We start from the raw sequence: 27,308 nt of genomic DNA, 5'->3' as shown, positions 1-27,308 counted from the left end.
ATCTGAATTTAGGACCATCTTTCCAAATCAAAGTATTAAACCAAGATTTTAAAAATTATAAAGCCATTTCGATCACATTTTTATCATTGTAAAGTGTCACTATAAAAATATTTTTGTGACAACAAATGTACTTTGTATAATTAATAAATAAAATAATGTATTCTAGGTTATTCCATGTTTATCTCCTTTTAATTTATTTTTATGTTTATTTCACAATGTGCATAACATATTTGTACAACACATATGTATAATTTACAAAGAAATAGATGTGTATATATTATTGGAGTGTACTCAAAACTTTTTATTGCAGTGTTGAATGTTTAGAAAGATTTGAAGACTGCTGGATTAGAACATAAACTGTTCACAAAGAAAAAAATTTGAGAACATATGCTATTTTCCACATCACAGAAGATTTTTAGCGATCTTTGTAAATGTAACCACATCTAGATTAGCTGAAAGTCAAGAGGTCTGATCAATATGCAATGGCAGGAATCTGAGAACATGAAAGAAGGAGAGTACAGAATAAACTAGAGAGGGAATATGGGGACTAACAGGAATAACTGAGACTGTCAAAAAGAAAAAGGACCAAAAATCAAACTGTTCTTTTTCCATGGTTTTACTTTGATTTGACACGTGTGGTTGGGTGCATAATTGCTTTCCCTCTGCCAGTTTACTAACAAAGAAAATTTGAAAAAAATAGAGCACATTTTAAAGAAACGAATGAAGAGCATTAAAGTAAAGCCATGTAAATTGCATAGCATAGTGCTTGGTATATAGTAAGCTCTCAATAAATATCAGCTATTAGTATTGCGGCTGTTTCTTATGTTCTTAAAATTATTTCTTTTATTTTCTTTTTATTCCTAACCTGCCTTAAAGTTCTTTGAGTTTGGGATTCATGTTTTACTTTTTGTTATCTCTAAGGTATATTATTTGTACATAGGAAGTACTTAATAAATTTTGATTAGTTCATATTATGATGATTATTGCTTTTCTGTATGACCATAACTAATGCATTGTTATGCAAACGATACTTCTGTGACATATATTTAGTGACTATTTTCTTTGTGCTATTTTTGATCATTAGTATATAAACTATAACAGTAGGAGACTATGATTAATAAACTACCCAAAATTTAATCTATAGTAAAACATTCTAGGGCAATACATTTCAGTGAACTCTTTACACAAAAATATCATTGATCTTTTATTACACTGGTATCATCCTGAGCATATAACAAAGAAAAATTAAAGCCTTTTTAAGGGGATATTTGGTCCTAATCCATCCATCATGAAGACTCCCCTAAATATCTTTGCCAATTCAATGACCCAGAACTTGAATTTAAAAAATAAAGCAGGTACATTTATAGATTGCAAACTTCATTTCATTATTATTCTTTAAGAATAGTAAAAACATTCTAGAAGGTGGTTAAAATCATGGAGACAGTATTAACTTTTCAAATGTAGACTTTGAAATTCTTTGAATATTCTATTACAAACCACTAGTAGTAAATAAAGAATATCACGTACAGGAATTCCTTTCACTAAGTGTTTGAAGGGATTTTTTCCTTGTAATTTAAGTGCAAGCTAAAGGAGTTGGCAAAAGAACAGGTATTTCTTTGATCTCTGAACGGAACTGCAGTGTAGACCCTTTCATTTTCTCTTCATAATCTTTTTCAAATCTCTCATACTGGGAGACAGTGAAGTGGTTCTTCCAGTCTCCTGAAATACCTGAAAAGAAAGAAATGGTAAATTTGAGACTACTGTAAAATTCCCTTCCAAGATCAGTTTTAAGTTGGATTATCACACTTGTATTTTTAAACCATTAACTTTAGAATATCATATCTACTCCTTAACCAGATTCCTCACTGCCAACTACCACTCCTAGACTCCTACGCCTTCTTAGTTTTCCAAAAATTCCATGGCTCTTTTTTTGGTATCTCATGTAAAGAAATAGTTCCTTAAATAGCTTCAAGAAATGTCTCTGGGAGAAAATCCAATGTCTCAAAATCTTTATTCTTTGGCTTCAAGAGCTTTATTAACAAAGGATATACAGAATTTTTTAGTCATTTTAAAACTACATTTTCCAACGTCAAATGATAGTTTATGAAAAAAGTTCTATGATCAAGTAAGATTTGGAAAGTACTGGATTAAATGTAATTAAACATATTTCTTTATTCTAGGATTGTTCAATCTTCAAAACACTAACCATATCTAAAACCTTGAGGGAAGGATACAGGACAGCATCTGAAATGAATATCTGATAAAAAATAATGCCATTTTCATAGACTATCTCACAGGATAACCCAAAAGACACGTTTGGACACCCAGTTTTAGAGGAAAATAAGAGAAGAAAAGATGTCAAAATAACTTGTCAATTTGGCCTAGAATTTCTCAACTTTGGCATTTTATTTTATTTACTTAGATCTCCACTGTTGACATTTGAAACTGGACAATTCTTTGCTGAGGGGATGTAGGGGTTGCCTTGTGCATTGTAGGATGTGTACCAGCATCCTTGGCCTCTGCACGTCAGATGCCAATAGCATATCCCTAGTTATGACTTAAAAAAAGGTCTCCATATGTTGCCAAACATCCCCTTACAGGCAAAATCATACCTGGTTGAGATCCAGATATCCTCAGCAAGACTTATCCATGGCATACTTCCTAACTTTCTAAAAAAGATCTCTAGGATGCATGAAGATACATCATAATTGAAATTAACCTCAATAGTCCCTTTATAAGCTCTCATCAAAATATCTGTTTCTCCAAAACTGTCTTAGATTATATTAATAATTATTCACTCTCTCCTTTACTGTAAGATTTTACATCTCTGCTCATTGTCATGTGTTGTGTAATTCCTTTTTGCCTTATTAGCTTTGGGCTTGCCTTTTTGATAACTTTTGGTGTATAGAATTTGAATAGGTGCAATATATACCACATCTGAACAGAAACTTTAAAAGGCATTGCAAGCTTTCATCACCTTTCTTGCTCTTCCTCTCGACCATGATATTGGGCATATCCCACAAATAGGCAGCTCTTTTAGCTGGGTTTCAGAAAGAAAAGACACTAGAGGCTGAGTCAAGCAAAACTCATGAGAGTCAAAAAGAACTGAGGAAAAGTGCAGCAGCCACAGATGACCAACATCCACCAACATTAAATGAAAAATGCTTCTTGTGGTTTTAAGCCACTGAGATTCTTGGGGTTTTTTGTTTTATAGCAAAACTGACTAATACATGCACAACTAACAGAATCAATCACTCTCTTTCTCTCACAACCCTCCCCCACACACATACACATGCATTTCAATTCAACACGTTTTTATTAAAAGACTATTTGTTGCAAGATGCTAGCTATTTAGTTCAATGCTGAAGATGCGATGATTTACCATAACAATAGCAATAACCTCAAGGAGTTGGCACTTTCTCTTATTAATTTAGTACTTCTAACATTATTTAAGCTAGCTATCTACCACAGCAAAATTTCTAAAAAATATGAAGAATACCTAGCTAATTTGGACAAATGAGAGGAATTCTTCTGATATAGCAGTGTGTGCCAAGACTCATGCTTATGGATGCATATGCTTTCGAGTAAACATTTCTCATTAGAGGGCCTGTCTTTCAGGTTAGTCTTCCAGCAGTGGTAGGTTCTTTGCCATAAATTATTTCTTCTAAGTTTTTCTCTCCCCAGCACTTCCTACAATATCACTCTATGTGACCACCTACACTCTCTACGAGGACTAACAAGTTACACAGAATCTAGTAAATAATGTTCTCACCCTTTCTCATGAAGGGAGATATAGAATGATCCATATTACATTTTGGTACAGTGGTATAATTTGTACTAGCATTCTGCTTCATCACATCAAAAGAGCTATGATGGAGAATTTTATCCATAGTTTCTTCTGGCAGGTCTTTATCTAAAATCTTTAGCAACTTCTGAATTTCACGCTTTGGATCCTAAAGAAATTACAACGAAAAAGGAGGATTCCTGGTAAATTTAGTAATGAAATAGGCAATGCATTTAATAAGATTGTACATATGCCAATGCAGTGGAGGAAGTAATTTTATACTTTTAGGAGCAATTTTCATTTCGCTTTCCAAGTATATATCTTATTCTAGGTTATACCAGAGAACAATCTGATAGAAGAAATATTAAAATTTGTTTCAAAAAAACTAAAGGAAAAAAATTTGGTTAATATTCAACCTTTCAAAAACAGAATTAACCTGTAGAATAAGACAGTGATAAAACAAGCTACTACTATCATAAGCTATAATTTTCAAATCTTTTGATCTTCTTTTCTTCTTTTAGCATATCTATCATCAAGAATAGATTACCTACCAAATATTTAAAGAGGCATTAATACCTATCCTTTTCAAACTCTTCCAAAAAGAAGTGGAAGGAACACTTTCAAACTCATTTTACAAGTACAACATTACCGTTATACCAAAGCCAGACAAGGAAAGTACAAAAAATGAAAATTACAGCCCAACATCCCTGATGAACATCTATGAAAAAATCTTGAACAAAATACTAGTGAAGAAAATTCAACAGCACATTAAAAGGATCATACACCATGATCAAGTGGAATTTATTCCACGGACGTAATGATATTTCAACATCTGCAAATCAATCAACGTGATGTGCCACATCATGAAGGATAAAAATTATATGGCCATCTTAACAAATGGAAAAAAATCATTTGACAAAATTCAACTCTACTTATGATAAAAATTCTTAATAATGTGGGTACAGAGAGAACATACCTCAGTACAATAAAGGACATATATGACAAGACCACAACTAACATATTCAATGGTGAAAAGCTGAAAGATTTTCCTCTAAGATCAAAAACAATTGTTAATGATAGTTAATAATACTGTATTGTATATTTGAAGGTAACTAAGAGAGTAGATATTAAAAATTCTCATCACAAGAAAAAAGAATTTGTAACTGTGTGATGAGTGCCAACTAGACTTACTGTGGTGATCATTACACAAAGTATACATATATTGAATCATTATGTTGTACTCCTAAAGTTAATATTGTGTTATATGTCAATTATATCTCAATTGAAAAAAAGAATAGACTACCTATCTCAAAGAGTTATCTTATGGTGGAAAAAAAGATACCCATTCTACCCTTCATACCTAAATAGATTTTTTGATAATATGAGTATATGAGGAGGAAAGTAAAATAAAATTCTGTCCACTTTCCAGCCTAAGGAATGAGCGGGAGGAGAAAGAGTCAACAATGAAAAGGAGAGATCATTTCATGTATTTCTTATGATTTCCTTTCTTTGTGATTCCGACTGCACATAGGACAGCATGTTGGATACAATGAAAAGGTGGCAGTCAGGCCAAAGAGTTTGTGCCCTTCTACCCTTTGCGGAGGTGTTCTTCCTGGTGGTGCAAACTCAACTGAGGTAGAGAGATACAATCTTAGTGATCTGGTGAGATCAGGCAGAAAGGCAATCTGAGGTTTAGATTTCCTCAGCTACCCATCTCAATTCATGGAAACAGAACCAGAAAGTTCCTGTGGTGGCTCTAAAAGAATTCATTTCTTGTGCTAAGTTGTCCTAAGTCTATTAAGTAAAGTTAATTGACTGCTCAAGCTTGTAATGAGAATATCTGGGTGGATCTGATGACACAGAGACTCTGGAACCCTTGAGTAGTCTTGAGACTTTTCTGCCAGCAGATGTAGATTCTTCTGCCATATTTGAGAGAACTAAACTTTTTTTGCTTGAAGGCCTTATTATGACCTAAGATAGGAAGTTTCCTCTCAAGATAATGCCTATCCTCTTCAAGACCCACACAACCACTACCGGTTGCTTCAAGAACCAGAACTAGGGTAATATATCACCATAATCCAGAATGACAGATAACAAGTGGTTTAAATAGGATACAGAAGACGCTGAGAATTTTGCTAAGGAATCTTCAAGATGGGGTCACCTTAGCTGGGTAAGGTGGTTTCACTAGAGGCTATTGAATAGATTTCCCAAGGAAGTGATGAATGGTAGTCATAGTCATCTACAGGAATTTAGGGAAACCTAAGGGAGCAAGACGAGGCTGAGTGAAGGCTGCTACACCACAAGAAAATTGAGGAAGATAAATCAGAACAACAGTTTCACCTGTGTTAGACCTCAGTTTTGAGTGCCAGTGTGTTTCCCAGAATATAGGTGATAAAGGAAATCATTCTAAAGACTTGGAGGTAGGAATCAGTGGACGTTGCTTCCAGGAGTCCAAAGCATTCTCATTTTTATAAGCTCTTGTATAATTTCCTCTTTTACCCACACATTTAGACACCGTTTTAAAGAGAAAAGAGGAAATGTGGACAAGCTATCTGAGAGACATTCAATTTAAGAGGTGTAGAATATTTCTTAAGTGAACTGTATAAATAATCAGATCAAGGTAATGTTTTGACCAAATTGGAGAGTGAATTATTTTCCATGCTAATAATCAGATGGAGGATGAGAAAATAAAAGCTGGAATTTTTTATAGGTTAAATAAGAAAATTACACTGTTGCCCCCTTGGATTTGCACTGGGGGAAGCAGTCATGGACAAGATTATTTTGGTTTATATATTCAAAGAGCTTACATTATAGTAGAGATGACTAATAAAATATAAGTGAAGAAATACATACACAAAATAATTATAAGTGATGGTAGATACTATAAAAATAACAATAGCAGCAAAACAGATAACAAGGTGGATTACTTGACATTATAGACATTAAAGAACTCTGTGAAGAGATAACATTTAAGTTAAGACATAAAGGATGAGAAGGGGTTAATCTGAAAATAGTGGGAAAAAAATGCTTTGGGTAGGCTCACTTAGAAAGGGACAGGTGGAACCAGAGAGGGTTGGAGAGAAAGCAGCAAAAAAATGCTGAACTTTATAAATTAGCTTAATAATGTTAGATTTCACATAGGGAAGAGATCGTTGAGGAGAGATTTGAAGAAGAGAATGGACATACTCTGATTTGGATTTCAAGAAGATCATTCCCTCTGAGTGGATAATAGAAGAAACATGAGGTAGTTTAAATAAGTCGAGATAGTACCCTGAACTAGAATAAGAAGCAGTGGTGGTAGAAAGAATTGGATTGAGTGAAAGATCAATTTTCAAGGCAGAATTAATAGGATAGTAAATTAGTCATATTTATAGATCAAGAAGAAAGGAAAGTTTTCCTTCAATAAAGGCGAAATCATAGTTGCCTCTTACCTCTTTCATGTCTTCATAGAATAGGTACAGGATGTGATAATCTTTCCTCTTCTCCCACCAGGCCTTCACATGGTCATACCAAGAACCAAAAGCCACTAAATTGAAAGATAAAATGCTTGCAAAATTAGAACTATTTACTTGAAGTAAAGAATTGCTAAACATTATCCTAGGTCATCATTATCAATACATTCACATTGATTACTTTTTAATTCAAGAAAAAAGGATGGTAAGATAAGAATAACAACCTCTCTTCTTGTTGAATTTACAATCTGCTTGGAAAGGATGAGCTATTTCTCTTATGGGATAAATTGTGTCCCTTTGAAATTCTTATTTTAAAGTCCTAACCCCTAGTACTTTAGAATATGACTGAATTTGGAGATAGGGCTTTCAAAGAGGTAATTAAGTTAAAATGAGGTCTTTAGGGTTGGGCCCTAATACAATATGACTGATGTCTTTATGAGAAGAGGAAATTACAACACAGATGATGCACAGAAGAAAGGTCATGCAGAGGTACAGATTAAAGATGACCAAGACAAGCAGAAAGGCCTCAGAAGAAACCTATCCTGAAGATACTTGATCTTGGACTTCTAACCTCCAAAACTGTCAGAAAATAAATTTATGTCGTTTAAGCCACCTGGTCTGTGGAACTTTGTTATGGCAGACCTAGCAAACTACCACAAATTTTGGTACTGATAAGTGGGTGCTACTGTAACAAATGTCTAAAAAATGTAGAAATGACTTTGGAACTGGATAATGGGTAAAGGCTGGAAGAGGTCTGCGGTGTATGTTAGAAAAATACCTAGATTGCCTGGAAGAGATGATTGGTAGAACTGTGGATACTAAAAGTAATTGTAGTGAGGGCTCAGAAAAAGAGAAGACTCGGAGAAGTTTCTATTGTCTTATGATACATACATCATCATGAAGAGAATGTTGATAGAAATATGAACATTAAAGGTGCTTCTGGCAAGGTCTCAGACATAAATAAGGAATATGTTATTGGAAACCGGAGGAAAGGGAATTTTTGTTATACAGTGCAAAGAACTTCGTAAAATTCTGTTCTAGTGTTTGTGGAAAGTAGAACTTGTAAGTAATGAACTTGGATACTTAGCTGAAAAGATTTTTAAGCAAAGCATTGAAGGAATTGCCTGGTTTCTCCTTACTGCTTACAGTAAAATGTGAGATGAGAGAGAGGAGTTGAAGAAGAAATTGTTAAGCAAAAACGAACTGGAATATAAAGATTTATAAAATTCTCAGCTTATCCATATTACCAAAAAAATGAGAAAGTATGCTCTGGAAAGAACACCAAGGGTGCGGCCGGACAACTTTTATTGAAGAGATTAGGTGTGTGACTTGTGGATCCAATCAACCATCTCAGCAGAAAAACTGTCGGTTGGGACTGAAGGGGATAAGTGGAGGGATGAAATGCAGACAGATTGTTGGACTTCCAGGATTCTGCAGGTAAGAAATGGGCCGATAGAGCTATCTGTCTGTGAATATACTTTGTCCTTCAAAAACGGAGAAGAATGACTCCAATGAAGTTTCAGAGGTCAACAGGGCTGCCACTACTACCACAGTCCCAGAGGGCACAAGCCCAGGGGACAGGGCCGCCCCATTGGGCATGTACGGCAGAACATGTCTCCAAAGACAATTACTCTCAAGCCTTAAAATCTAATGATGTTTGCCCATTAGGTTTCAGGCTTTCTTCTTTCTGCCGTGTCTTTTCATATGGGAATGTCTATTCTATTCATGTCCCACCATTGTATTTTGGAAGAGGATAACTTATCTGATTTCACAGGTTCACAGCTGGAGAAGAATTTTGTCTCAGGATGAATTATACCTTACTCTCACCCATACCTGACTTACACGATATTTAGATGAGATTTTAGGCTTGGAGCTGATGCTGGAATAGATTCAGACTTCTGGGGCTGTTGAGATGGAGTGAATGTATTTTGCATGTGAGAAAGACACCAATTTTGGGGGGACAGAAGGAAGAATGTTATGAGCTGAATTGTGTCCACTTCAAAATTCATGTGTTGAAGTCCTAAACCCAATACCTCAGAATCTGACTATATTTAAAGATAGTGTCTTTAAGGAGGTAATTAAGTTAAAATGAGATCACTAGGATGGATCCTGATTCAAAATGACTGGTCTCCTTGTATGAAAAGGAAATTACAACACAGACATGCACAGAGAGAAGACTGTGTGAAAACATAGAGAGAAGGTGGTCATCTACAAGCCAAGGGAAAAGGTCAGAAAAAGACAACCCTGAAGACACCTTGATCTTGGACTTCTTGCCTCCAGAACTGGAAGAAAATAAATTTATGTTGTTTAAGCCACTCAGTCTGTAGTGCTTTGTTGTGGTAGTCCTAGCAAACAAATACAACTTCTAATAAATAAAACTAGAGGGGCTAGATGGCAGATACTGAGTAATGCAGACAATAAGTGTTACAGAAGTTCCTAGGAGAGGGAAAGAAGGTGAGAAAATCATTGTGATGGAGAGGTTAAGAAAGCTGTGGAGGAAATAGAGTATATTTGGATCTAAGACGAGTTAGACTTCGAGAATGATAAGAATGAGTAGATACGGACAAAGAATAGTCCTAGCAATAAAAGAGTAAAAACTTGCAAGATACCATTGAGATGTATTTGCCTTAAAAAGAGAGTTTTTATAGGAGAATGATAAGTAGAGTTACTACCATTGGTATAAATGTTTCCCTGAAAGAGAGAATATACAGGCAGAAAAACAGAGCCTCGACAATAAACTCTTCACTCAAGAATTTTCAGTTTATATAATAAAAATAAAGGAATAGTAGAAATAAAAGAGTCCAAGAAATGTGCATAAAATCAAAACAACGCAATGGCATGGACAGCAAGAGAAGAAAGCGCTTAGCAGTAGTCACTTTGCACTAATGAAACAATAAGACTAAGGACTGAAAAATCTGTAAGTCACATATTCCCCAAAAGTCCTTAAAGAAGAGCAATGGCTATGTATTCTGCCTCTACTATAGACTTCCTGATGCATTAGTAGAGTGTTGAGCACATATTACATTTATAATAAACACAAGATTTATATTTGAACTTTATATCTCCTTGCAAAAAAAGACTTTTCATTATGAAACTGCATGATTAAAGTAAGAGTCGGACCCACCCTTCCCCATCATGACTTTGTCCAGGAACTCCTCCCAGGTGCCAGGGTCTGGGTGAATTTTTGCCATCTGGTAGAAATAAAAGTAAGATACAGCCACATCTTTAGCATTCCGTGCCACATAGACGATCTGTGGGGAGATGGGAAATCTTCATTTTGTTTGTACTCTTTAATACAATCATGTGTCGCTTAACGATGGGGCTACATTCTGAGAAATGCATCATTAGGCCATTTCATTGTTGTGCAAACATCACAGAGGGTACTTACACAGATCTAGATAGTATAGCCTCCTACACTTCTAGGCTATATAGTATAGCCTATCGCTCTTGGGCTACAAACCTGCATAGTATGTTACTGTACCAGATACTGTAGGCAATTGTAACACAATGGTAAGTATTTGTGTATCTAAACATACTCTAGAGTACAGCTGTTTTGCTCATTCTATCAAAGGTGCTTGGGTAAAGGCATACTCTAAACACCTTTCTTAGATCTAGAGTTGGTGACTGCCAACCTTCCCAGATTTACTTTTCAGCCACACTGAATCACTTGTAAAATCTGATACATGCCTTTCTGTTTCACATCTGTTAGCCTAGGCACATGCAGTCTTCTCTGTAAAATGTCCTTGTATATGTGAAAAAATTTACTCTTTCTTTAGGATGCTGATCAAACTTTTCTTCATCTATGAGACTCTTTGCCCCATAGAATCTTTTTGACTTCATGTATTCTCACTTATCTTACTGATATGTACTTTTTTTCATATATATCTTTTTTTCCACTACTTGAGGTATTCCACAGGATCAAAGGCTATATAGGGCAGAGGTCACTGACTTTTTAAGCTGTTGCATTAATAGACATAGAAGTGACTGGCAAACAGACTAAGCTCTATAGTATTCATAGAAATTAAATAAAATAATATGCTCTTAGATGGCAGAGAATGTCTTATTTGTGTTCACATTTATAATAACAATCACAGTATTTGGTATACATGGTAGCATTTCCATAAATGTTTACTGATTATACACTTATTGAATGATTTTGCTCACAAGAAGCTGGAACAGACAGAATTCCAAGGAGAAAAAGAAATTATAGCCAGATTTCAATATCTTCCTCTCAATAACTGATAGAAAAATATGAAGACTGAGAAAGGTGACATCAGTACAGATTCTATAGATATTAAAAGAATATTAAAGGAATATCATGAGCAACTTTATTACAAAAATTTGGCAATTTAAATGAAATGGACCAATTCCTTGAAAGCCATAAACTACTAAAGATCATGCAAGGAAAGGTACATAGCCTACATAATTCTATATCTATTAAACACATTGAACTTGTACTTAAAAATCTTTCCAGATAAAGAAAATTCCAGGCATACCCTTACTGATGAATTGTAAAATATATTTAAGAATGAAATAATATCAATTCCCAACTTATCTTATGAGGCCAGCATTACCCTAATACCGAAGACATTATACCCTAATGAAGAAAAAATGACAATAAAAAATTATATGCCAATATTTCTCACTATTTTCATTACTGATCACTAGCAAAAACCCAACTGATCCATCAACCAACTGGTCCATCAATAGTACCATGAATAAGTAAGTCGTGGAATATTCACATATACATAATGGAATGCCTTACGTCTGTGGTTCTCAAACATTGGCATGAATCAAATTCACCTGGGATACTACTTAAATGGATTACTGGGCCCAATCCCCATAGTTTCTAATTCAGCAGGTCTGAATTGGGCCTGAGAATTTCCATCTCTAATGAGCTACTTTTGCTCAGGGTATGAAATTTTGTGATCCCCACAGTCTGCGTTAAACAAAACAAACACAAAATAACAAGCATGATAAGAGGTGATCTCACAAATATTACGTTAAATGAAATAAGCTAAGTACTCAAGATTAGGTACTTTATGATTACAGACAAAACAGGCAAACTAATTTATGGTGAAAACATTCAAGATAGTGATTATCTTGGGAGGTATGGATTCTTCCCTGGAACAGAGCTTTTGAGGTGTTGGTAATGTTTAATTTCTCGATCTGAGCACTGATTTGATGGGAATGCTCACTTAGTGAAAATTCATCAAGCTGTATACTTAGGATTTATATACTTTTCTCCATAAATGTTATGCTTGAATTAAAGTGTTATTTTAAAAAAAGCCTAACTAATCCATAAATATATATAATTACATATGATTTATAATCCATAAATTTTATAATTATAAATGCCTATTTTTAAATTAGAGTTATGCTGAATTCATGAAGGAGTTCTGGGATTATTTAAATATCTATTATTTAAAAGTAGACAGTAATTGAAGGGATTTGGACAGAATGATAGGCATTTTAGAGAACTGAAAATCTGACGGATTCTCAGTGCTTGTGTGCTGAGTACAATCCACATCTATGACACTGGTGTCCACTGGTGTTATTTTGACCCTTGGAATATAAGGCCCACATTATTATTTTTGCAATGACTTACCCAGGGGTTGAAATCCCTCATCTTCATTTCTTTATAGTTAGTAAAACAAATTACAACACAAATAAGGATTTTTTTTTTCAATTTCCTACCTTGCAGTTATTCTTCCAAAATGAAGAAGGGCGAAGTTGAACAGGTAGGTGTGTTTTCACTAATCGAGGAGATGGCATGTCTTTCAATGTCTCAACACCCACAGCACAAAAGGTAAACTACATTATAAATGTGGAATCATAAGGTCAAATACAATATAATTTAAGACTTTCTAAATATTAATCCCACCATATGACTTGAAATGACTATGTGGCTATATAGCTTCATATACCTCTAAAATCTACAATGACATAAAAAATGACAAATTCTGGTTAGTTAGACTGTTTAACTGTGTGTGCTTTATTGCAAGGTTTATTATCTTCATAAGTGTCTATAAAAATCCTCAGATATAACACCTTGATGAGGCAGAAACAGCAGTAAGTCAAGAGTCAACATGCCCAAATTTTTCCTTCCTCTGTTCAATTACCTTCCTCTTTTTCTCATTTACAATATGAGGAAACTGAACTAGATGATTTCAAAAATCTCTTTTTAGCTTTCTCATATTTCAATTCTAAGATCAAATTAAGCCATGAGACTCATGTAATTTTTAAAGTTTTAACAATGCAAGACCATATATTCCCCTAATCTTTTCCCTTGAGTCTGTGAATATCAGCTAACTAGCAGTAGACATGATTCTATATTGGATAAAACACTGAATTTTCTATATATAATGATCACATAATATCTAAATGTTGAAGAATTCTACCTGTCTTCTTAAGAAAAAATATCCTATATCCTCTTATGTAGATATTATCTTTGGATAGAGGAGGAGTATAATATGGCTATTGACATAAACAAATTCTTACTCTTCTACTATAGACACTTATGATTCAATTGTCCAAGCTCTGTCAATATCATTTTCCATCATGACTCCTCCAGACACCATAAAAAGATAGAGGGATTTTTTCCTATGATGAAAAGAAATATTAAGAGAAAATACCATTCACGAGTCCAGGAACTATCAATTCCATGAACGGCACTCTGTTATATATTGCATCCCGTTTACATTTCTCCACATCCCCATTGTTATAGATCAAATCCAATATTTCACAGATCCAGGTTGTTCCTGAGGGGGAAAAAAATTAAAAGAACTCTAAAGTTTTCTGTCAAAAAGTGTATGAGAGAGTCAGTAGAGGTAGAGAAGTTGTGTAACATCAACAACAAAAATGTGCTCTTCGTTTTCCTTCCTTCTCTCCTCCCTTTTTCTAGGAAACATTCTCATCTGTCTCGAACATGTGCATATGTATTGTGTGTGTGTGTGTGTGTAAAATATGATTAAAAGAATTATAAAAGTAAGACTTGAAACGTAAGTAAAACGTGGGATATTAAAGAAAGAGTATGTAAGTAATGATTGCACACCCTCCTTGGTGGAATGGATGGGGAAAACAATTTCAATGAGTCTGACCAGTAATTTGTACATTTTTTACTAATATCAAAAGGATTATTAGGCTTTGAGACTGAAGAATACTTCAGGTAAAAATATTCAGCATTTGGTGGAGGGGGGGAAGAAGGTAAACAGAGAGAACTTTGTGAGTGCGTTTGTGATGACCAGTGTATTACTCTCAAACAAGAGACTGTAGATCCTGATGGAGCAGAGTGGGTCAAGTCACTCCTATCTTTACAAAATTGTGTTTCACCAGTCTTTCAAGAAGTGGATCTGAAGTATATGAGAATATGCTCTGCTTAATTGTCTATGGCACTCAGTGATCAGGTTATCAAGGCACTGACAAAAAAGTAATTATAAGATATAGGAGAAAAACATCTTCTTAACTGTTCCCATCCTTTTCCTCTCTACCAAAAGTGTAACGATATTCTCTAAATTGAATAAGCATGAGTGGAAAGTAAAAAGATAAATTAAATAATTAATCTGTTGGCACAGCAACATTTTTGAAGGGTGGTCTGCATGTGGATGTAACTTTGGATTTGTTCGAGATATTCCAGTACTTTTGGCCCCCTTTATAATCCTTTCTTGAGAATGACTTCCTCCTTCTTGTTCCTAAATTATGAGACTGAGGCTATTTCTCCCATCCTTCTAACAGACAATTACAGTGCTAAGAAAAAAGTGAGCAAATTAATACTACCTTTGAATATTTCATGGTCTGATCTGGCTTAGGCTTAAGCAATAATTTGCGGGAAAAAAGGAGACCTAAATTCCAAAGTACAATATAACACATTTCATTTATTATCAACGGGTAGTTCAAATTGTGGCCAATGAAATCTGATTGAAAGAAATGCCAATTTAGCTATGCTTTGAATTTGAAATGTTTATTTTTCCATGATTTTTTTTTAAAGCACATAATTTAGTTCATATAAGGAGTTAGCTTGGATCTTTTATAACAAAATTAACAGAGTACTGATATATTAATAACTTTAACACATGTCTTCAACAGCTTGTAAAGCAAACAAAAGAAAAAAAGTACCAAAGAACATATGATTAATTTATGTGTAGTCATCTAGCTTTTACTATGTCAGAAAAAAATTCAGCTTCAAAGAGCACCTTTGTAGATGAACTATGTGTAATGGTACCTTCCAAAGATTACCTTAATGGTGTTTTGCTTGTGAATATATCAAAAACTAGCAGAAACAAAAGAACATGTACACTCTCAGTGACTGCCCTCCCTTTTCTAAACTTGTATGTCAACAGGTGCAAAGTAGTTTTTGTCCTAAACAATTTGAGTTTGGTGAACTGCTCAGAGAACAATGTAACTGGTACGAAAAGAAAGAAAAAAACAGGCTTTTGCCAAAACAAGCTTGTTTTTTATATCTACAGAGGTCTGTATTGTATATTTGTCTGCTTCCTAATAGGAGCCCTTTGCTCTCAGGGATTATGTGTCATTGTGTCACATTAGAATCCCCAAAATTCAGGGCTTTCCTTCGAGGACTTGTTAGGAATTCCTTTGAAATAATTTTAATATTTATAATCTAAAAAGAAGATTGATAGTCAACATACTTATTAAAATTTCTTTTACTCAAGTTCTTTAAGAAGTGAAGCAGGAATGTTAAAGTAAGTTGACTTTAGAGAATTTAGTCATTAGAACAGTTGATTGATTATGGGCTCAAGTAAATTAATTGGATAAAAGGAGAAAGAGAGCCTCATGTCTCCAATATCTCTCTGTATATCTGTCACTGGGTAAGTCTGAAGTTTGTCACCAAAAAATCTGGAGAAAAAAGTTATTGATTCTTATTGTCATCTTAAATTCCCTTTTTTCAGGTCATATACTGAGGTCAGCAGTGGTTTAAATTTATAACAAAATATTTCTGAGCATATTTACAAAATATGTTTAAAATATTAAAATAAACCAAATATTTAAACATTAAGATGTATAAACAATTTGGGTATCTTTTTGAGTGGCTTACAGCTTACACAGCAACAGATAGGAATCTCTCTTAAGTTTATACCAAGTAGTTCCACTTCGGTTTGCAAGGCTTCAGGAAAAAGAGCATGTTCAATTCTCAATGATTCCAAATGAAAATGAGGTAAAAACTGAAAACATTAGTTTGGAAGTTTGTAACCAGATATTTCAGTAGAAGAATTCAGGATCCAGTCCAGTTCACAGGTAGAAAAAATCTCAAAGACAATTAACAGAACTAGGATCTAATATCCACAAATGCGTATTATAGTTTTTCACTGAAACATAATTCTTCTCTCCAAAATCACCCTCATTTTTACCAAAGATAGTCAAATTAAGACTAATTAGTTTGCAAAATAAGTTTAGTTTCAAGAAACTTGGCCAATTATTTACATAAGTGCAGCAAGAATAGCAATTGATAATATAGGCTCTTAAATCTGCTTTTGCTGGAAGTTTTTTTATGAGTAATCTCAGATTGAACCTTAAAGACCTCTCGAGGCCAGGAAAGCCACAGCAAGGATTTATGCCATCAGGCCTTGCCTGCAATACCTTAGATTTGAGTGAATTTCTCTCCTTTCTTGAGATTTCCCAAAATATTTCGAGGTTCATTGCTCCTGCCAGATGAGCAAGCTTCCTTACTTACCAGGTAAGATTGCTAAAATCTCTCTCTGTAAAGCAAGGTACCATGCCCATATTTCCAAGTGGCCATATTTCCAGAAAGTCAACCTTATTCCTCAAAGGCAGGATTGTCATATCTGAGTCTGTATGTTTCTCTCAAATATGACATTCCAGTCAAAGTTTTGGTAAGATAACAAATGTGTCCCCTTATAAGGAGAGCAGATTCTTATTGAACTTATGCAAATAACTATATTGCCACGAAATAACCATACTCACCTACAAAGAATTTCCAAATTCTGGAGGGATCAGGTAGGGAGGAAAAGATAAATGTTTTAGTTCTGCTCATAAAGTTATAATTTCACTAAATTGCTATAAGGCATAGTTAGCAGAAGAGAAAAGAGAAAAAGATTTCCTTAAATCTGAGAAAACAAAACAACAAATCAAAAACAATATTTCAAACAAAAGTCGTAAAAAAATTTATAATCATCCTCAGTTCATTCAGTCCTGTATAACCGGTTCTTGATCTTAATCTTCTGTTAGCAGTTTTATGAGGTCATCAGTTTTTCCATTAGATTTCTGTAATTTCTTACCCAGTTCAGTTCTATGATCTGAAAATTTACCAGAAAACTGTAATCCAGAGTAAGTGTCAGAGTCTTTTCCATGAATTCCTCTGAAGATGAGACATATTTGCAAAAGCAAAAAGCATCAGAGTAAAACAACTGACTGTAAACAACAAAAGACTTAAAAATGGCAATTGACAGAGAAGCTTATTTCTGTGATATACAACACTTTAAACTAATAATTAGAATTATGACTGATAACCAGGACAGATCAGAATTTTAGGAATGTTACATAATTTTCAAAACACATATATCAGTAACATTTACCCACATGATACCAACTAAGAAAGATTATCATCACTTATCTGACAATGCTTCCAAGGTAATTTAACAGACAAAATAAGCCTAATTGGTTTAGACTCTTCCACCTTATAGGAAGAGGGCGCCAATTTCTCTGTGAAGTCTCAGGGGCCCTCTGAAAATCCTCAGAGAAATTCTCCTCCTTCATTCAAGTCAAAGGAAAACCTTTATTTAGGACTTGAATTTTTTTTTTTTTTTGAGAAAGAGAATCTTGTCAAAAATATCAAAATATTTTTAAAACACTTATTTAAACAACACTCACTGTGAAACAATGCTTAGGTATCAACAGCAAAAAAAAAAAAAAAACCTTAATAGAGAGACCTCTGTCTTTTACACCTAGGAAACATAAACACAGATACAACAAAACATAGATATTTTGTAAATTTACTCAGAAGGAAAAACCTTTTATAATCTCTTTATCAAGAGCAGACTAAGAGTTTAAGAAAATTATCCTTTTAAGAGAGAAAGCCAAATTCTAGTTTTTGTACCAGTTTACTTTTTCATATTAAAACCCATTTACTTAATTATATTCATTTCAATCTTAGCCAACTTGACCAGGTACAAAACTCTTTTCAGAATTTCTTGCACAAAACTTCTATAACTTCTTTTGCATTCAGAATTTGTCCCATGCTTGCTTTCTTCCCTTCTAGTACATTAGGACAAATTTATCTTTCTTAACCAAACAAACAAAAATACTTCCATTCTTTATACCTTCTTTACTGAAAACATACATTTTAACTTTCCTTGAATGCAGAGCTGTTTTCCTTATTAATTTCCAATAGCTTTAATTATATATGTTAATTAGACCTTTTAACCATTAATAGACAAAAGGTAAGCAATTATGAACTGCCTTTTATATCAGCATTCTAAACACTTCATAATTTCTAGGAACACGTCACTTTACAGTAAAAGACTCAAAGACTTTTAGCATCTCTGCACTAAAAAGCCAAAAGTAGATAAACTTAGATGTTTAGCAATGTTTGTGTTCTATCCAATCCAGAAATGACCCAGATACTCATATTTTTATCACTTAACTTAGCAGAACTCAAGATTGTTACCAAAAAGAATTTGGAAGCTGTTTTTTCCTCCCCCTCCATTTTTTTTTTCTTCAGTCTTAGGAATTAGTGATGCGCTAGGTAGTAGTTCCTGGAGAGGGGAGATGATAATCCTTTTCGTGATAAAGGAACTGGGTGGAATCTGAACTGCCTCTAGAGCAGTATTTCCATCTTGCAAGGATTTTCTAAGGACAGTTGCTCTTGACCTCCCAGAAACTGGATTGTAACTTGAATGACATTCTAGGTTGATCTACCTGTCCAACTGCATCATAAAGGCACAGAGAAACCCCTCAAGTTTCAATTTTACAGAAGGTCCAGGTTCTGGTCAGGTCCAGCCTGAACTTAACCTGGACTTGGTGACAACAGAAGAGATGATGAGCAAAACAGACAAAGAAAGGAAAAGAAGAGATCAGACCTCACCCTCATGGCCTCTTCCAGAAGATAAGAGTCACACAACAGTTCCTATGCTGGGCACACAACCCCAGCAGGACAGTTCACAGAATAAATCACAGGTCTCCTACCCTCATAACTGACTCAGTAGGTGACTAAAATGCTCAATGAGTCAACTGTCAAGAGAGGGCACCCCACTTGGGGTCACCGGGGTGATCAGGCCCCGAAACCCAAAGTTGGGGCTCCCAGGGGTGGAGCCTTTGACTCTTTAAAGATTTCTTTGTTTCCCTGTTGCAAAGCTCAAAAGGAGACGAAAATGGCAATTGTAACTCTAAGAGAGAGATGAAAGACAGAGAGCCATTACTTTGAAAATCCCCCCATTAGGGTTCCTGTAGCAAGGGATGATGTAAAAAGTCATTAAATGATTTCAGTGCAGATGGGGTCTGGTTATTGTGCGGTCGCATAACTTTAGATACGAATCTGGTCACATAGATTGGTATGTATGTGAGGATGCCCCGGCTTCTCTCCCTGGGGCAGCCCTAATTCATACCATAAACTTTAAAGACATTTGGGTTAGTTCTATTCAGAAAAACTTTTTGTAAGCACTTACTTTAAGTCAATGGAATAGAGCCCTTTAGAAATTGTAAGGGTGCTGAGGGAGAAGAAGGAGATGAGCTCTGAGATTCCAAAGGCAGCTGCAGACGAGATGGAAGGGATAAGTGGGGTGGGATGGTTTCTGACTTCTTATCCTTTTTCAATTCAGATACGCTCTCTGCCAATTTATTAACCGTAAATGGTTAGTCGCTTGTAAAGAATTCATTTTATCATATTATCTTTTGAAACCTCTAAATGTCAATCATAATAAGCTTCCCATTCTTTTGCTTTAGTTTTAGGGCTGGCTCTTTCTACTTGTGCGCGCAAATACAGTAGGTTTGAGATATCAAACGTTCCCCACTTTGGACATTTTAAGACTTAAGTCATTCTTAGTTAATCCTTCCCGTTTTATTAAATACTTGCAAGCATTGTTTCCATATGCATTATGCATGAAACCAGCTGGAGTCCCAGTGGGAGGTTGTCCACCTGGGAGCTGGCCGGCTTTAGAAGCACGGTTTCCCATTTTCTTTTTGCTTGTCTTTTTTTTTTTTAAATAAAGTCTGAACAACTTCTAAGGACAGTGTAGTGGGTCAGAAGTGTGCTTCTTGTGAGTGTTACTCTCTATAGTAAGGTCGTAAACACCCTCTTTCGTGCCTCGGTTTCTCCTCCAACAGTCTAAAACCACCGTGGGGCTCAGAGCACGGGTGACCAGCCCTTATGTTCACGTACCCGGATGAGCCTGTAATTAATTACCGTGAATAAGTGGAGTTCCCTATGGGACCACTGCACGTCGGGAGGCTTGATCCTCTGACACTCCAGCTGAGGTCCTTAGTCACCTAAGTGTGCCTTTTGGTAAAGGCCGGGAGGAGTAAGTGTCCCTTTTCTTTGGAGCTGAACACGTTCAGTCTCTCATTTCTCTATCAAGCAGTTTGTTCAGACTTTATAAATACAGTTCTTTCCAATTTAAAGCCAAATTAAAAGGACAACCAACCCAGCTCACTCCAAGCTCCCTCTAAGCTCCCGCAGCTTAGGAACTCCCTCCAGGTTTTTCTCCACCTGGGAAATGTACCGGTACCCCTCAAAATCTCTAGTCTTAAGACCTTACCCAGCTCATATAAACTCTTGGACCATCAACTTAAAGTAAGGAGGTCCGGGTTTCAGGAGAACTCACCAAGGTCACCTGAAGAATGCAGTGATCTGGCGTGGGGGGGTGGGTGAATGGGCCCTTATTGGTACCAAATGCCAGTTCAGTGTAGATTCCAGGTGGTCTCCAGTGGGCTTCTCTGAAATCCTGCCACAACTATACCACGAACTGTTGATGAAAATAATTCTTAACCAATCTATAAATGAAAATTTGGGTGAGTTTATTCTGAGCTTAAATCTGAGGATTATAACCCTGGAGAGTCTTTCCACAAAGGAACAGAGCACTCTAAAGAGGTGGGGGTATACAGGGTGGTTATATACCCTCAAATAGTATGTTTCACATATGATTGAAATGTCCCTTTTACAATAGTCACGAGGCTGTTCTGTCAGCACAGCGATTGACGAAAACGGCAGATAGGTCTGCTGTCTCAGTGAATGCCAGGGGGTGGCAGGTGTTTTGCCTTGGGCTGGGTGGTCACAGATGAGCATTGCAATCAGTTCCCAGCCTAAAGAAAGATGCTTAATCTTTAAGGAGATGCCAACGTTGGGAGGGGGAGAGAAGTTGCACCTTTATCTCAAGGGCCTTTGCTCTTGCCATAGGGAATCTGTAAAGCACATATACAATGCATGCTCAACATCCTTGGTCAGGCCCTTTTGGAAAGATAAGGTCAGGCTGAATTAAGTTTACACAAAGTGGCTTCCTCATATACTCCAATATATCCTATTACTTGCCATTTTTATTTGTCAGTTCTAATTTGAGAGGGTGATGATATGAAAGTGGTTCTGGGATATTCCTGAGCATGATTGGGAGGGAGTATATAATTAGATATTAGTGATTTTTCCTTTTTGCTTTTACCAAATGTCTTGGGATTCATAAATATCATAAAGTTTCAATACCAATAGATAATATTAAGATGATTCTTGTGTTTGTATACCTCCAAAGTAAATTTTTGACAGCAGTGGACTATGATTCAATTGTATTGGTACTGTAATATTTCCTGCTAATATTTGCTAATTTCCATGGATATCTCCCTGTGAAAATAAAGCATAAGAAATGTAAAGTTTAAAAATTTCACATTTTCCCCCTCTAAGTAACAAATTCTGATTTTTTTAAATATCATTTGCTGGGAACTACTGTGTACCAAACATTATTCCAGGCACTGGTGATAGACAGGGGCTAGGGCAGAGACAATGCTGTACACCCCTAGGCAAACAGCTTTACCTCTTTCTGAGCAGAGTATTTTTCAGCCTCCGTTGCAGTTAGATTGGGAGCGTACGACTGAGTTCTGGTTGGTGGGCTGTGGGAAACGTAAAAGCTTTCCTCCACCTTCCCGTCTTCTCTTCCACTGCCACAGAGCCCTTGGAGTCTATGTGTTCAGATGCCTAGAAACAAGACTGAGGTGATCTCCCCACCAAGAGTTGGTTAAAATTTTCTGTCTAGTGGGTAATGAGAGACATGGCTGAAAAATTGTCCCTATTGTGGACAGTTGTGAATGTTAGGCTCCAAAATTTGTATTCAGTTAATAAGGAAACAGAAGGTGACTTAAGATTTTGACAAGAGGAATGACACAACTGAATTAATATGTAAATATGAGGAAGGGTTAGGAAGGGATAAACGTAAATAAAGAAACATAATTCTCCTTACAACTTTCCAGTGCCCTTGCAATGTTCAAACACAATGTGAATGATTTAATCCACATTAAATTTGACTTATATATGGTATTTGATAATTTTGACTGTATATTCTTCTTAAACAACCCTCTCTTGATTTCCATGTTACCACATTCTGATTGATCTGCTCTCTCTTTGTTAATTCTCAATTTCCCTAAGAAATATTCCTATCTTTTTGGGTTAGAAGTGTTGTTTTCCCTTGGAGTCCCTTAGTTGGCTCTCTCATCTTATGTTACATACTTTTCCCATGGTTTTAACAACAACCTGTAAGCTAATGCCTCGAGAAGGTAGATTTATCCTTGATTTTATTTTCTGTTCTGAATTTTAGACCTATATATCCAACTGCTGTTGCATATCTTCCCCAGATGTTCCTCAGCCATCTCAAATTCAGTCACCACAAACTTAAAACTCATTAGCCTTTGTCTCCACTGAACCAGTTCTTGTGCTGGATTCCTTATGTACCTCATATTTCGGTGATACCTCAGTCACTCCGCTAGTCAGGCCAGAAATCTGGAAGTCACCTTAGATTAGGCCTCCTCCTTGATTCTTCAGAACCTAATTGGCTCACAGAGCTGATTGTTTCTATCTTTCAAGTGTCCCTAAGAAAAGCAGCTTATCTGTATGAATCAGCTAGTGGTTAAGACTGTAAGGTCTCCAGGTTCAGAGTTCATACCCCAGATATCATTTACTACTACCAATGTGACTCTGGACAAATCATAAACCCAAGCTTCAATTTCCTGATCTTAAAACAGAGGTAATGATTCACTTAACTTATAGAGTTATTGTGATGGAGAAAGAAGATGATGAACGTGACATGTATGTTGATAAAACATGGGGTACATTTGGTAAAAGATAGCCATTGTTAATATTATCATTATTATTATTGCCCAAAAAATATGTATTAATTCATGTCTTTATCATCATCCACTTTGTACTGTGGTCTTGAAATTAGTTCCCTTATCTCCAAGCTCACTTCCTCCCTTCCACCTGCCAACTCTCTCTAAAACCTGATCACAAGCCATAATTGAAAGGATAAAGTTTAAAGAGCTTTATCATGGTTTTTACATTTGAATTTCTCTGATCCTGTCTCTGTTTACCTCTTCATCACTTAGACTTTTAACCTCCAGCAACAAGATAATTAAAAGAAAGAAATAGATCCACCCTCACATCTAGCTTTGGCACTTGCATTTTCTGTCTTTAAGCTGATACTGTTACTGCTCTTGTGTAGCTGGAAAACTCCTATTCATTCCTCAAAATCTTGTACAAATTTCACATCCTCTGGAAAGCCTTCCTGGTGACCTAAAGATAAAATGAGTTACCCTCTCTTCTCCATTTGCATATCTTGAATATACTGATATTTTTTCATATATGTTGATGTTCTGTTTCTGTCTGTTAACAATTATTAGGTACTATCTATTTCCATGATTGAATTTAGATTCCTTGTCCCAGGACTGGAACATATATTTGACTTTGTAATTCCAAGGTCTTTACCTTATTGAGATTAATACATGCATATTGAAATGAAATAAAGCTTCTCCAACATTCTAGGAGGGATAATCGAGGATTGAATTATTTTATCTTACCACCATAATTTTGATTATCAAGCTAGCACTTTTTGAGATATGCTGGAAAGTATCAGTAGGTCATAGACCAAATCAATAAGGACTTTACTTTCTAAATATAATGCAAAATACACACACACTCACACACAACTATGCTTTCAGTGCATGTATTAAGTTATTTAATCCTCATAAAAAAATCTTCTATATTAAGTCCTATTATCCCCATTTTACCAAGGGGAAAATTAGCATAGAGAAAGCTTAAGTAAGTTGCCTAGGTCACACTGTCAGTTAGGACTGAATTTGAACCCAGATAGTCTGACTATAGGACCATCAATATTAATCACTATCCTATAGTCTGACTATAGGACCATCAATATTAATCACTATCCTATACTCCCTTCTAAATATGAACATTAAAGAGTTAAATCTTAATACAAGATGACATAAGGAAGTGCCAGACTACGGTGAGGTATCTAGCAGATCTGTAGTACAGGTGATATGATTTGATTTTGACCATGAAATTTGGCTAATTAGAGATACAGAAGGATATTTTAGGTAGAAAAGATAGAGAAATAGTATTCCTTTCTGCTCAATATCGCACACACTACAGTACTTCATAAATATATGGAAATTTAATCTTCTAAAGAGTATATGAAATGACTTTTAGAGAAACTGAATCACAGTCATGATTTGCTTTAATGATATTTATCTTCATTCACTACTGATATATTTTACCCGATTATGTAAAAGTTTATTTGGAACCATTTCTAAACGGAGATATTATACATTTTTAACCTTGTTTCATGTGTGAAAACTAAATGAAATATTTTAATTTAATTTATACACAGTTTTTTGTAACTTTTGGAATATCTGTGTTTTTGCCAATATTTGGTTACTATAGATCATACATTGAAGGTGAACTAATCACATCAATGTATTTTAGTATTTCCTGGTTCTGATTCAAATCTTGCATGAGTTCAGTATTCTAACTTAGCCTTATACTCCTAAAAAACCCACAACAAAAGTATTCACGAAGCAAATGTAGTCAAATTTAACCTACTTTTACACTCCTGAGAGCTTTAAATAAACATCTTCAAATTAAGAACCAGAGCCAGGAGCAAAATGGCGGGGTGAGCTGACCCGGGATTCTCTCCCCTCCAAAATACAACAAAAGATTGGAAGAACTGAATTTCAGAGAACAAAAATAATGCCAGCTCGTTAGAGACCTACAATACCAAGAAGGCGTAGATCATAAACTTTGCTTACACCTTCGGAGGCACTGGAACGGTAGGAGAGAACATTGCTCCCTCCCCTAGAGTCTGTGATTGGGAAGGAGCGGGGGAGGGGCCGTGTGACCTGGGGATCATCCAGGACTCCTGCCACTGATTCAGTGGAGACCCGCTGATGGGGGGAAAGCTTCTGTCCATGGGGACCCCATAAATCAAGGGCCTTGGGAGACCAGAGAACAGAACTGATCTGAACACAGACCGGCAAGTGTGAGTAACAGCCCCTCCCCCCCAGTGAAGCCAGTGGGCGCAGCCATCTTGCCGGAAGGCAGAGAGCTCATAACATGCCGCTGTCAACCCCCATCTAGTGGCAACAGGCTGTAACTGCAACTGAATTCTACCACCATGAGAAAAAACCACTCCTCTACCATCCAGCAATTTATAAAAGCCCCAGACCAGAAGGAAAACAATAAAAACACAGAATTAAGTCCTGAGGACTTGGAATTAGGTAAACTAAGTGATAATGAGTTCAGAGCAGCTATAATCAAAAAACTCAATGAGGTAGAGAGAAAGATAGAGAAACAAGCCGAGTTCTGGAGTTACTTCACAAAAGAGATTGAAATCATAAAGAAGAATCAAACAGAATTACTTGAGATGAAAAACACAATGGACCAGATAAAACAGAATACAGATTCCCTGAATGCCTGTGTAGACAACATAGAGGAGAAAATTAGCATAATCGAGGACAGACAGGCTGAATGGCGCCAGACAGAGGAAGAAAGACAACTAAGAATTAAAAAAAATGAGGAAAATCTCCGAGAGATAGTGGATTCAATGAGGAGTAAGAACATAAGGATCATAGGAATTCCCGAGAATATGGAAAAGGAAAATGGAGCAGAAAGTGTGCTTAACGAAATTATTGAAGAGAACTTCCCAAATCTAGGGATCGATGTAGAAATGTGTGTAGAGAAGGGTTTTAGATCTCCTAGATTTGTCAATGTAAAAAGATCTACTGCAAGGCACATAGTAGTAAAGTTGGCAAATAGGAATGATAAGGAAAGAATACTCAGGGAAGTAAGGAAAAAAAAAGAGAATAACCTATAAAGGAGCCCCTATCAGACTGTCAGTGGATTTCTCTACAGAAACCCTACAAGCTAGGAGAGAATGGAGTGATATATTCAAAGCGTTAAAGGATAAAAACCTTCAGCCAAGAATACTCTATCCAGCAAGAATTTCCTTCAGATATGAGGGAGAAATTAAATCTTTTCCAGACAAACAAAAGTTAAGGGAATTTGTAACTAAAAGCCCTCCATTACAAGAAATCCTCAAGAGGGCTCTCATACTTGAAAAAAGAAAAAAGGGAGAAGGGGGACACAAGCCACAGACTAGAGAGACCGATGGATAGAACCAGAACAGGATAGAAAATATTCAATTATAGCATTAGGGTAAAGGTAAGGAAACTACCAAAACAAGGACGATCTTAGCACTCTAACTACAAATGAATAAGATGAGTTGGAATAAAAAATGAAAATAATTATTTAGGAGGGGAAGAGCAAAGGGTCTAAATCAGTATTGGTCAAGTAGGTAAGAGACCACCAGAGAATAGACTATATTATACACGAGATTCTAAGTACAAACTTCAAGGTAGACACTAAAATAAAGTACAGAACAGAGTCACAAACCATAAATAAGGAAAAATCTAAGAAACCCAGCATAAGAAATTGCAGTATTAAATGGGTAGTCTAAAGCACACAGTGAAAAGAAACACAGGAAAACAAGATAATGAGCGACAGATTAACAGCACTAAGTCCACATGCATCAATAATCACTCTCAATGTGAACGGATTG

At 35.6% G+C, this 27,308-nt stretch overlaps 1 protein-coding gene across 1 annotated transcript; it reads right to left on the bottom strand.

Annotated features, from left to right (window-relative positions):
• Nucleotides 1-1,573: 1,573 nt before the first annotated feature.
• On the bottom strand, nt 1,574-23,139 carry LOC124236808 (sulfotransferase 1 family member D1-like). The gene is made up of 7 exons (XM_046655757.1): nt 23,016-23,139; nt 13,879-13,997; nt 12,934-13,050; nt 10,361-10,487; nt 7,216-7,310; nt 3,773-3,953; nt 1,574-1,728 (listed from the first exon to the last, which is right to left on the bottom strand). The coding sequence occupies exons 1-7, from the start codon at nt 23,137-23,139 to the stop codon at nt 1,574-1,576; spliced, it is 918 nt and encodes a 305-aa protein (XP_046511713.1).
• Between the last annotated feature and the right edge of the window lie 4,169 nt (nt 23,140-27,308).

Source organism: Equus quagga, chromosome 3 (assembly GCF_021613505.1).
Source record: "Equus quagga isolate Etosha38 chromosome 3, UCLA_HA_Equagga_1.0, whole genome shotgun sequence".
In the NCBI taxonomy this organism is placed as follows: domain Eukaryota; kingdom Metazoa; phylum Chordata; class Mammalia; order Perissodactyla; family Equidae; genus Equus; species Equus quagga.
Note: the sequence above shows the minus strand (reverse complement) of the source record. Positions and strands in the feature narration are given on the sequence as shown.

What these genes read in the sequence shown, in the direction of transcription:
- LOC124236808 (XM_046655757.1), bottom strand. Translation starts at nt 23,139, where the DNA reads ATGAGGTACATAAGGAATCCAGCACAAGAACTGGTTCAGTGGAGACAA. An exon ending in TCTATGAAGACATGAAAGAG is followed by an intron (nt 3,954 to 7,215) that starts GTAAGAGGCAAC and finishes TAATTTCTTTAG; the next exon opens with GATCCAAAGCGTGAAATTCA. An exon ending in ATCTCCCTTCATGAGAAAGG is followed by an intron (nt 1,729 to 3,772) that starts GTGAGAACATTA and finishes CTTTCTTTTCAG; the next exon opens with GTATTTCAGGAGACTGGAAG.